Source organism: Nicotiana attenuata, chromosome 2 (assembly GCF_001879085.1).
Source record: "Nicotiana attenuata strain UT chromosome 2, NIATTr2, whole genome shotgun sequence".
NCBI classification, from domain to species: domain Eukaryota; kingdom Viridiplantae; phylum Streptophyta; class Magnoliopsida; order Solanales; family Solanaceae; genus Nicotiana; species Nicotiana attenuata.
The window spans coordinates 14,557,843-14,569,831 of NC_031990.1; the positions used below are offsets into that span (position 1 = coordinate 14,557,843).

Below are 11,989 nucleotides of genomic sequence, written 5' to 3' on the forward strand. Positions count from 1 at the left end.
CGGATAAATTTGTGTTCCCTGTGGATTTTATTATGGTGAACATGGAAGATAATAGCGAGGTCCCTATGATTCTAGGGCTTGGCTACTAGTAGAGAAATTATGGACATCCAGGAAAGACAGCTCATGCTCAGAGTAGGGGAAGAATGGGTGGTCTTCAAGATGGAAGGGGCAACGGGGGCTCTAAAAGAACGAGCTGGGGAGAGTAAATATGATAAGTGTGAGGTGTACCCAAAGAAGGCAGAGAAGAAGCTCTCAACATGGATATGTGCATTGCGTAGGGCATGGCAAAGGAGATCCCGACTTTGATTCAAATCCCGACTAGATGAATCAGGGAGTTTCCTTTACCTCTTACTATTTATTTGTGTGTCATGAAGATATGCCACAATTTAAAGTGTGTGGTAGGGGATGTAAATTGCTGCTGTCAGTCAGAATTCACTCTCTGATCTTCTCCACTAGCACATTGCATGGGGGCGCATGGTGCGGTGCGCCTGTACAATTTTCTCAAAATATTTTCCTGTTTTTGCTCGGAAAGGGTAGTTTCGTCCGGACCCGTTCCTACATGGTATAAATACATCAAAACACAATTTTAGAGGACTTTTGAACTTTGAAGCTTTGGGAGAGGATTGGAGGTTACAAGACACAAGATTTCATCAACTTTCCATCAATTCAATACGGAAGTTTGGATTGTAACGTTAGACTGATGTTTTCTTACTCTTTAATTCTATTTGTGATGACTTTCTCCATATCTATGGAGTAGTTTACCTTAGGGTTTGACATAATTTGGTGACTTGGTTGTTGGTTATGGATTTGACTATTATTTTATTGCTTGAATTTATTGGAGGAGCTTTAATATAGTTGTGATTTGATTCTTTATAGTGTTTAATTGAAAGAGGAACATCTTATTAAATATTATTGCAGTGTATGCCTTTGTTTTGGTGATTCTTTGAAGTAATCGAGAGAGCTTTTTGAGTTACCGTTTAAATTAAGATTGAGAAATATTCGCGAGATGTTTCTCTTAGATCATTCCTACTGATGATAGGCTATAATTGCATATTTTAGTCGCTTATTACACTCGAATTTACTGCACTTTAATTGAGTTTGCGCTTTAATCGCTAGTGTTTTGCACTAATTGTGTGTTTTATGCCTTGTAGGTGTGATTCCGAGCTATATAGATGTTATGGAATGAATTTAAGTGATTTGAAGCTTTGAAGTCTGAGTAAAAGCTCAAGGAATTAAGCCGGGATCGTGTTCGGGGGTCAAATTTGATAATTAAGTACGAACGAAGGCTTGAGGAGGCATATTGCGCACTGTCTAGTAAAATAGACATAACTTTTTGCTCAGAACTCCATTTGGGCTCCACAATATATGGTTGGAAAGCTAACTCAAAGGACAACTTTCATGTTTTACGTTTTTCCAAATTCCAAACGGAACAGGGTGAAAAATCGCGGTTTTGCCGCGACCCGGCAGAACCGCGGTAGAAGATGGTCGCGGACAACTGAAGAATCAGAGGGCATGTTTGGCCGCGGTTCCACCGCGACCGCGGCAAAACCGCGGCAGGAAGCGAAAATTTCAGGGACTAAAGTGCAAAACACGGAATTTTAAGCCCTAAACCCTATATTAAACCAAGGAAGCCGGCCAAGAAAGAAGAGGAGGACATATTTTGGACACAAATTAGACCTAAGGAGGCGGAGAGACACTACTTTAGGGTTAGACAACACCCTTGGAGGCAAGAACACATTGGGAGCAAGGCGGAGAATTCTTCTACTAGTTTTTTCCTTCCTCTTCCTATTTTTCATTGTTGGTTATGACTTTTAGTATTGTAGTTTTACATACTATTATGAATAGCTAATTTGTTATCTAGAGTTTTGATAGAACCTTTTGTAGGATAAATTCTTGTTATGTTTTTATATAATTGAGCCATAGCTTTTCTCTATTTGTTCAACTACGTTTATATTCTGGTTGATTGAAGAGCTCTCAATTAGCTGTGCCTATTTAGTATGCATAACTCGGGAGAGAGTGCATATTTAGGTAGTTGTTGAACAACACCACTCCCAGAGTATATGAGGGATCAATAACCGAGGGTTTAAAGGTGGGATTAGGGATAACGAAGCCTTGTGTGCGATCTGAAGTGAGCTGTATTAAAAGCCAACTAGCGTAGCTCGGGAGAGTGCGTCTAGTAAATTGTCGTAATTACTCGGGAGAGATTTACGGCAATAAGAGTGCTCATGATCGGTAGAGAATACTTAGGCGAAATTATAGAAGACATAGCGGGAAGGATTCCGACAATAGGGAAAATCATAACTCTAGACCTCCTTAATCTTTTCTCGAACCCTCAGTATCGTTAGTTGTTAATTTACTATTTTAATTTATTAGTTAAGTAGTTAAACACAAGAATCTTAATATCTATAAGTTAGGAATTGTTCAAGATTGTCTTCTTGGTGATAGTGAACAGCTGTAGCTAAACCTTAGTTCTCTGTGGGATTCGACTCCGGACTTGTAAACCGGATTATATTTGCAACGACCGCATTGTCCTTTTTATAAGGCATAGTTGGGCGTGATCACCTACCAATAGATTCTTGCAAGTTTCACGCACATCACATTAGTTTATTTGAAAGATTTAGATTTAATCGAGAGAGCAGTCTGAATCGGAAGTATAAACTAATCACCTACTGAATTCGAGAGAATCGATAGAATCTCAAGAGTGAAATATAACAACATCATATCCAGAATAACAATCTTGCACCTATCTTGTCAAAACTTTTATTTCTCACATCGATAAGAAACCAACTCTGATAATCTCTAGTTCTTTGTAGTCAATTATAAATTGCTTTACTTTAGTAGTTAATCGTAGTTCGTTATCATTCCAAATCAAGTTTTGATCATTCTGAATAGCAGTTAAACCAAAAATACTAGAGCATTATTTAAATCCAATCCCTTTGAAGACGATAATTTAACTATACTATCTTTGGCAAGTGAACATCAATTTCATGTTTTGTTTTTCCCTCGTCATGGGACAAGGGAGAAAAAAAAAAAGCAAGAAAGCATGAAACCGTTCCTGATTCTGCCTTTTAATGGTTGCTCTTTCTCAACCGCAAAACTCACAAAGTAAATTAGTAAAGACATGCTCTTCATGGAAAGGCTTCCGTCCTTGTGAATTGCATGTTGCATCTTGGTGGCTCCAACAATTCTGTACATTTGGTCCCCACCAACAAAAAAAGATGATGAAATATTAGCCGTTCGATCTGAAAATGGTTGAGATATCGTATTCGGTACGTACTCCTATATGTTTTGTCTTGAATTTACTGAGTTATATAGTAATGGTGGTGGCAACGTTGCAGAATGATGTAACATGAAGCTGACAGAAGTGGTAGGTGCCATTATTGAATCCTTATCTTCAACTATTTTCTTGGTTCTACTCTTCAGAAAATGAATGCTACCGTCACTAGTATAGAACATGAGAATATCATTATTAAGCGCTAATGTGTTTGGACAAGATTTGATTAAAGTTTGAAGAAAAATAAAGATTTTTGAAGTTAAAAGTTAAAAAGAGTGTTTAGTAGCTACCTCTCGTACGTCTATTTCAACAAAAATAGAGTTCTATAGGAGATTTGGTTATCTTTTTTGTGAAACATGAAGAAATTAAAGAATCTTTCCCATAAGAATCTAGACCGTAGGATTAAGGCACCGTTTGGCCATGAGTTTTGCCAAAATAAATTTGGAATTTATTTTCAAAACTCATATTTGGACATAAATTTTGCCCATATTTTGGCCAAATCCCAAATCCCAAAATCAGCTATTGAGCTGATTTTGGGCCAAAATACTAAAACTTGGGAATTATATACATATTTTTTCAAAATAAAGTTGGAAAATATGTTTTGAAAACGTATGTCCAAACACATTTTCATCTTCAAACCAAACTTCACCCAAATCAGATTTTTCAAAATAAATTTGGGATATATGGCCAAACGCTAGCTAAAAAAATTGTATGGGAAAAAGTGACCCTATTCTGTTTATACACGTTCATTGTAGCGTTTTTCTTTTTAAATTAGGTGATTAACCTCTTCCACACGCTTATTCCTTCTAAAATAGGTTGTTTTGTAAACCTGATTGGAAAAAAGAAAAAAAAAGTTAACTTACTTTCTCAAATTACAATATTTATGAATGAGAATTCTCTTGCTCGTTTCGATCTGATTCATCTATATCTTAAAGGAAACCCCTCAAGCAAGAAAGGTAAGAAAAGAGTTTTGAACCAAACATTAAGCAAACTAAAAACTTCAATTAGAATAAGATTAAAACGATACAAAGACATTAGTATTAGTAGTAAGTTGAAAAACAACCTAACAATCAATTATTCACTAAGTACAACAATAAAACGTATTATAATCTTACAAATAGGGTCTGATAAAGGTAATGTGTACGCAAATCTTATCCCTAACTATCTTGTAAAGATAGAGATACTATTTTCGATAAATCGTGGGTTCAAGACCAATTATTCACTAGCTAGAACAACAAAAATCTAATCACTTGCCTTGGATGAAATTAGCAAATCGCTTAATGAGATCTCTAGCTTTCTTAGTTTCAGGATCGAATATAAAAAAAGAATGACCTTCCCCTTCAACCATAAAAAACACAAACTCTCCATTCCATCCACTTTTCTTCACACCTTCAACAAATATCATCGCTATTTCACCAGGAGCCAATTCATCTTTCTCACCAAGACATACAAACAATTTGGAACAACCTAGTCCAGACAAACTAGGAGCCGTTTTACAAAGAGGATTAATCATAGGACAATCAAGAGGTTCAATTTTTGGACAAATAACATTTGTCCATAACTTATAAGCCATCAAATCCTTCACATCAACATTTTCATGTGGGATCAAGAAATAAGGACAAGCAAGAATTGAACCACAAATTTTAACATCACCATTTAATTTTTCTCTACCAGCTCTCATAACCATGTTAAAAACAATATTAGCTCCACCACTTTCCCCAACTATAAATATTTTATTAAAATCACCATAATTTGTTAACCACGAATCTTTTCCACTAGCTACCCATTGAAGAGCAGTCCAAGAATCTTCATAAACTGTTGTCACATCATGTTCTGGTGCTAATCTGTATTCAACAGAAACAGCAATTGAATTGGATTCAGAAACCAAGAGATTAAGGAAACGGTGAAAAATATTAAAGAATGCTGAATTAAGAATGAGTCCACCACCATGGTAAAATACTATAATTGGGAGTTTTTCTTGGTCAGAAGAAGTTGTGTTTTTAGGTAAATATAGCCTAGCAGAAACATGAGAAGAGATAGTGATGTCTTTAGAGGAAACACCAGTGTTTGGATCTTGATCTGAAGGTGGAACGTAAAATAAGTTGTGTAAATGGTAGAAACGTTCAACGTGGCCGTTTTTGTAGACTCGGATATGGGGATAGAGATCAGTGACAATTTCATTATCTTGATCATCACTAGCCATGGCAACAGAGTGAGTAGAAGATTTGTTAAGTGTATATGTGGCCGTAGAAAATAGTAGAAAGAAATGGATATCCACAAGAAAAGAATTCACAGGAAAATGACACCAAGATATCTTTTACTTTCAATTGGAAATAGGGAAGAAGCCATCTATTTATAGGGAGGAAACCCGGTATCCTTTTCTAACATTAAATATATGGTTTGAAATGTTTGACTAATTAAAAAATAGAAAAGTCATTTATTTTTCTTTTTGCAAATTTATATTTACTATTTTTCGGAAAATTCTTACGGAAATCACACAGGAGATGTAAACCGCACTAGGCAAGTCCGGTGCGACACTGGTGAGGAAAATCGATCCCAGGTCTCCCATATGAAAAATCATTCACCCAATCAACTCAGCCAACTCGCAGACCTAGGAGATATATTTACTATTAGTGTAGCTTGAATAAGTAAGACATGTAGATAAAGACTTATAAAAGTTAGTTTAGACAAATTCTTTTGATTTAGTTACTAAATGTTGTTCGATAAGTAAAGGACCAAGGGTAGTGGTGACAAAATCGACACCTTTTAGTTATTTTATATTTGTCCAACCCTCTTAAATCTAAATTTGAATTATGACCCGTTTGTTGGATTGATCTAGCAGGTTGAATTGGAAATAACCTATCAAGCTATTGGGTCAAAATAATATTAATAGAAAATGCAACTCAAATTCAAATATATTAAAATTTAAATTACGAGATTAGGAATTATGTAACATAAATGAACTTAAGTTGAAATAATTTACTGAACATATTGAATTTCACAATCTTTTTTCAAAAAGCAAAAAAAAAAAAAAAAAAAAAAAAAAAAAAAAATTAAGGCTCAACTTTAATTCGCCCCCCACATTTGCCGACTCTAGTCGGTGTAGATTACCTACCATAGAGCCCCATTCTCTTCCCCTCGTTTTAAATGCCCAGTTTCCAAATATAGCGCGGTCCCATTTTTTCTTGCTTGCGTGTTTTACCTTTTGTGCTTTGTCTTCTCGGCCTACTTTTATTTTCTAGAAGGTCTAATTTTCGTGTGAACGTAAAGACTCCAACCTTTTAAGAGGAGAAACTATCAGTCTATTTATAAATAACTTATTTATAAATAGCTAAATTTACAAGTGGTCATTGAAAAGTAGCCACAGTTTGAAAAGTAATCAAAATTTAGTCACTTTTCATATAAAGATAAATCTGAACGAAAATATTGTTCAAAATCCGGAAAATATTCCAGCCTAATATACTAAAATTCCAGTATAATATATTGGAATTTCAGAACTCCAGTATAATATACCGGTCTAGCATAATATGCTGGAAGTTCATGCACATGTACTCTAATCTCCAGTATATTATGCTGGAACTTTCCGAGTTACAGCAAATTAATGATTATTTTTCAATAACATTGCAAACGTTGACTTTTTTTTAAATGAATAATCCGAAAAACTGGCCAGCCCGTGCTGTTTTTACAGTAAAATTGCTTAATTTCCAATATACAATAGCAAATTTGACTCTTTTTTGTTTTGCTGACGTATTTTGGGGGATGAACAAGCGGAAAAAATTCAGCCCCCCCCCCCCCGGGGGTTTCACGGTAGGCATGTTGGAAGAGTATGAACAGCTAGCCATTATGAAACACTCCGAGTAACTTTATAATTCTTAAAAAATTAATATGTATATATAGAATGGCAACAATACAAAATAAATATTAATTTACTCGGGCGTGGAACATAGCCGTATTCACGATAGTTTTGGACCAGAACGCACTTACAACAGAATAGGCTGACATGATCGTATGCAAAAATCATAATTACATTATTCTACGACATAAGATTCAGTCCATCAATCAGGTTTTTGAATTATTAAACATCAGGGCGGATTTAGCTTAGCCCAAGCGGTGTCACATGACACCGCTTCGTCGGAAATCTTTACTAATTATTTATACATAATAATATTTAATAAGTCACACCACTTGTCACAAAGAGGTGTCTAGCTTATTTGGTCAAAGCCTCAAGATTTCCAAGCAGGGACTTGAGTTAGAACCTCTGTAGCCTCATTCTGTGTTTTAATACTTTTGTACTGCTTGACTAGCACAATACATTTTATAAATTGAAGGATGCTGCATTGTAAGTTGTGTTATTTCTTTCTTGATTGTTTTTTTTAAATATGATATTATTACAGTAATTTTTTAATTGTTCACGTTTAAAATGGTGACACCGCTTACAAAAATTCTTGCGTAAACATGAATACATCTGAATGACATAGGATATTGAATATCCTGAGTACATATTCATTGCTCGATATTCCATCAAAGCATATGTAGTTTTAGATGTTGTAATCACCTCATTATTCGTTATTTAAACTGTTACGTTTCCACTTAATATTGAATATTGAGCTTGAAGAGGATAAATATAATATAATTCGCATAATTTATCCAAATTAATTTGGGGTTGAAGCCAAGTTGGTAAGGTTGAAACTAGATTCTGCCTATTCGTTTCAAAACACTTAAAAATGATTAATTGACCCTTTATCATATGCAGTTCACCAATTACCCACAAAATTTACATACTCATAATTGGCCCAAGTAGGCAGCCCACGGGAAAGGTCCATAAAAAGAAGATGAGGAGTCCAAGTCAGAAGCCCAAAACAGGAGGAGGCCCATCAACCAAGTAGTTGGAGAACAGATTGACAAAATAGCACGGCTAGCCAGTTTTCGGACTGGTCATTCAAAAATAGCCAGCGTTTGCAAAGTCATTGAAAAATAGCCACTATTCAACACGGAAAGTTCCAGCATAATATACTGGAGATCGGTGCACCTGTGTATGAACTTCCAGCATATTATGCTGGAACTCCAACACGCGGAAAGTTACGGTATAATATACTGGAGATTGGAGCACCGATATATTATACTGGAACTTAACGAAATCTATAAAGCAATCTCTTCATTCCAACCCTTTAAGGAACCTGGGCCAGATGTCCTACATCCTTTTTTCTTCCAAAAATTCTGGGTGTATGTCATTGGATAGTATGTTATAGTAATAATTAGTATAAGATTTTGGAGTTGAGGTGAATTGTGTTGTGTATAAAATTGAAAGTGGTCGATAATTGTGGTGTGAATGATATTAGGATCAAACGTCCAATTACCTACCCTATCAAGTAGCCCAAGGATACAGTTGCATCTGCGTCTATGAATAGTTTGTTGGACTTTAAAAAATTGGGTTTTAAAGACTTTAAGCATTGGGCTTTGAAGTCTAAGAGTGTGAATTGAGAAACGGTGGGAAATAAAATAGAGGGAAATGAAAAATTTGAATCAAGTGAGCTTTTGTCATGAACTTTGTCCCTCATTGGTGAGGGACAACTACATTTGTGTGTATATATATAGGATCACTTCTTAGAGCTCTTAAAAGGAGTTGAAGAGAATGAACCCTCGCCCCGTCGTCGTCGCTCGCTCGGCTCGGCTTTGGATTTGGATTTGTCAAATGATCGATAAGATTATTTTTTGGACAAAATTTATTTAATTAATTATTTAATAATTAATTAAATGCCAGTCAATTCATTAACGGAATTAACTGGAATTCAAATTCACGCTGCCTTTGCCGAACGTTGTTTTTCCTCCTGAACAGACACTTTTTCCTGAACAGTCATCACACCTCTTTCGATAATTTCCTATAAATTCTGAGGCATGGCTTCTTTTTTCGATACTGAAAAATTATAGAACTTCCTTCCTTCTGAATACTGCATTCTACTTCGCAGTCTCTCTCTCTCAAATTCGTAAGTGTGATTTTGCTCCGTTCTTTTTTTTTTTTTTAGTTTACTGTTTTTCCAGTTTATCTTCTAACAGACTTTCTAATTTTATGTTTTAACACAATAGCGACAACATAGTTGTAAGGTGAAAATATTTGGTATTTGCGTCTCCTTCATTTAGCCATTGAATCCTAGATTTTAATTTCTAAAAATCTTCCTCGGCTTTTAGGATTATATTTAAGTTTGTTATTAGCCGATTTTCTAGATTGCAGTGGAAAGATTTTTTTTGGGTTTGGGTTCATTCGTTGAATGCCTCCTATTCTTGTATTGTGACTTTTGCGACCATTTATTTTTATATATATAAAATAATATATATATATAATAATATATATATATATATATATATATATATATAAGTTTTTTAATGGAAAAAGAGTCCTGGAGCAACAGTAAAGTTGTCCGTGCGTAACTTATAGGTCATGGTTTCGAGCCGTGAAAGCAGCCACTAATCCCTTACACGGATTTTTGCGTTCGAGGTAGGCTGTCTACGTCATACCCGACTTTTGGGTGCTGCTCTTCCCTAGATCCTGCAAGAATGCGGAATATTTTGTGCATCAATCTGCACTTTTTTATTTATAAGTATTTTAATTGTGAATTCAATAACTAAAACGAGCTATAGATTCGAAAATATGTTCAGAACTTATAAACTTCAAATTCACTCCGCCTCCAAGTACACATGTCATCAGTTAACAGGATGGAAGAATATGAACAGCCCTGTAAAATTTTATGGTGAAACCCACCAACGCCTATTGAGAATTTTATTTTTCATGAATGCTTTCCCTGACGAATATTTATATCTTAAAAACTTAATAATTTGTATATACAATGGGTCCTTTACAGTAACACAAAATAAATATCAATTTACTCGGACATGAAATATAGCTTTAAATTCAAGTTTTAGACCGGAACGCACTTACAAGTAGAATAGGGAGACATATAACATGCAAAATCATAATTACATTATTATATGACATAAGATTCAATCCATCAATCAGTTCTCCGAATTACAAAACATGACATCTGAATGAACATAGGACTGAAAATCCTGAGTACATATAAACCTTCATTATATTGCTCGACATTCCATCAAAGCATTCGTAGTTGTTGCATGCCACAAATAAAAATACATAAAATGCACTAATTATATAAACTGAAAGATATTAAAGAAAAGACTTAACATAAAAAAGCTGCAAAAGTAGGATGGATCGATCTTTAATTGGTTCTCAGTTGTGCCTTGGAGGGTGATGCCTTGGTGATTTATAATCTGCTGTAAATGCAACAAATTCAGCCCTTTCTTTCTTCCCTCCAGATTGCGAGAGTGGACGTCTGCTCATAATTTGTTCACCTTTTAAATTTACATTTAAACCCACCCTCTCTTGCTTGGTTGCTGCAATATTAATATCTTCTTTCATGACTTTTCCTGTATATGCCTTTTGGGATCCTTTCATTTTATTTCCTCTTATCACAGCTGCTTCATGTTCTCCACCAGTATTTGCCTATGAAATCCAAAATAAATAACAAATTATAAAATAATAAATTTTGTAAGCTGAAAATATATACATCAATATTTATAATTAACCTGTATATATTGACGGATAATGTAAGAAAAAGTTACATTGCTAGATTACCTAAAAGATAATTACAAATGTTTGTCCATAAGAAATAGGACTAACATACATTATACAAAAACTTTTTACTATCCGTGTATACGTCAAAACTTTATATGAAATCGGAAAGGAAGCAAATTAAACGAAATGGATATTTCATTACAAACAAAACCTCTCTATTTGGTGCTGAATTGCTTCTTTTGTTTGCACCACCACCTATACTCAAATCTCCTGCAAAAATATAGGCTATTAAATCCTTGAAGTAAAGATTTCTAGTAGTAACACATTTTAGTTCTCAAGAGTAGTGCATCCAAAATGAAATAATGAAAGAAAGACATTTATACCTTTGTAAGAACTCGTGCTTGGGAGAATATGAGCAATTAAGATTAGGAGTACTAGTAAGCATAAAATCCTAGCAATAGGTAGCATTGTCTTAGCTTTCTTCTTTATTTTGGGGTATGTCTGTTTTTTCAAGTATCTTAATACAAAGAATGAATGCAAGAATATAAAGTCATCTTTATAGGGAGAGTATAGAAGTCAAACATATGTTGTAAATACCAAAAACTTCCACGTTTCGCAAATCCCAAGTCAATGCAGAAGACTAGGGTTCCAAATTTTAAACTTCAAATTCACGTTAACAAATTAAGTACGTACATTTACAAAGGGGACCAAGTTAATTTGCATGCATTCCAATGATAAAGATTTTTCGTTAAAATTTGGTGAGGATCCATGTGTCAGTCAAGTTACCAGTTCTAGGATCTCGAGATTGTTGAGAAATTCTCTTTCAAATTCATCAAACAATACAGTGGCACCGATCAACGTATCTCTTTATTTTTTCTTCTTTGATATCTGGTATTCGATGTTGGGGACTATAATTTAAGTAAATAAAAAGTGTGATTTCTCTAACAGCTTAAGTTTTTAAATGAGGTATATGGTCGCAAACTTCTATATGGCGTCAGAGTAGATATAGATCTTGGTTTCGGATCTTATAACCACCTATTATTAAAGAATTTTCACGTAGTTGACTTATCAGAAGAGTCAAGCTCATACGTGAAGGGGCATAAATTAAGTAAAAAATAAAATTTTCTTTT

At 34.5% G+C, this 11,989-nt stretch overlaps 2 protein-coding genes across 3 annotated transcripts; both read right to left on the reverse strand.

Annotated features, from left to right (window-relative positions):
* On the reverse strand, positions 4,257-5,605 carry LOC109244569 (2-hydroxyisoflavanone dehydratase-like). The gene has a single exon (XM_019411681.1). The coding sequence runs from the start codon at positions 5,475-5,477 to the stop codon at positions 4,521-4,523; it is 957 nt and encodes a 318-aa protein (XP_019267226.1). The 5' UTR covers positions 5,478-5,605; the 3' UTR covers positions 4,257-4,520.
* On the reverse strand, positions 10,231-11,400 carry LOC109222799 (root meristem growth factor 1). Of its 2 annotated transcripts, none has more exons than XM_019387113.1 (3): positions 11,243-11,400; positions 11,062-11,129; positions 10,231-10,787 (listed from the first exon to the last, which is right to left on the reverse strand). In XM_019387113.1, the coding sequence occupies exons 1-3, from the start codon at positions 11,325-11,327 to the stop codon at positions 10,515-10,517; spliced, it is 426 nt and encodes a 141-aa protein (XP_019242658.1). In that variant the 5' UTR covers positions 11,328-11,400; the 3' UTR covers positions 10,231-10,514. The 2 variants fall into 2 exon arrangements, with proteins under 2 accessions (XP_019242658.1, XP_019242663.1); XM_019387118.1 differs by having other exon boundaries at positions 11,071-11,129; positions 11,243-11,399.

Bases quoted from the DNA above. Each gene is read 5' to 3' on its own strand.
- LOC109244569 (XM_019411681.1), bottom strand. From the start codon at position 5,477: ATGGCTAGTGATGATCAAGATAATGAAATTGTCACTGATCTCTATCCC.
- LOC109222799 (XM_019387113.1), bottom strand. From the start codon at position 11,327: ATGCTACCTATTGCTAGGATTTTATGCTTACTAGTACTCCTAATCTTA. The intron at 11,130-11,242 runs GTATAAATGTCT...ATATTTTTGCAG, and splicing joins AAGCACGAGTTCTTACAAAG to GAGATTTGAGTATAGGTGGT. The intron at 10,788-11,061 runs GTAATGAAATAT...TGGATTTCATAG, and splicing joins CAAATAGAGAGGTTTTGTTT to GCAAATACTGGTGGAGAACA.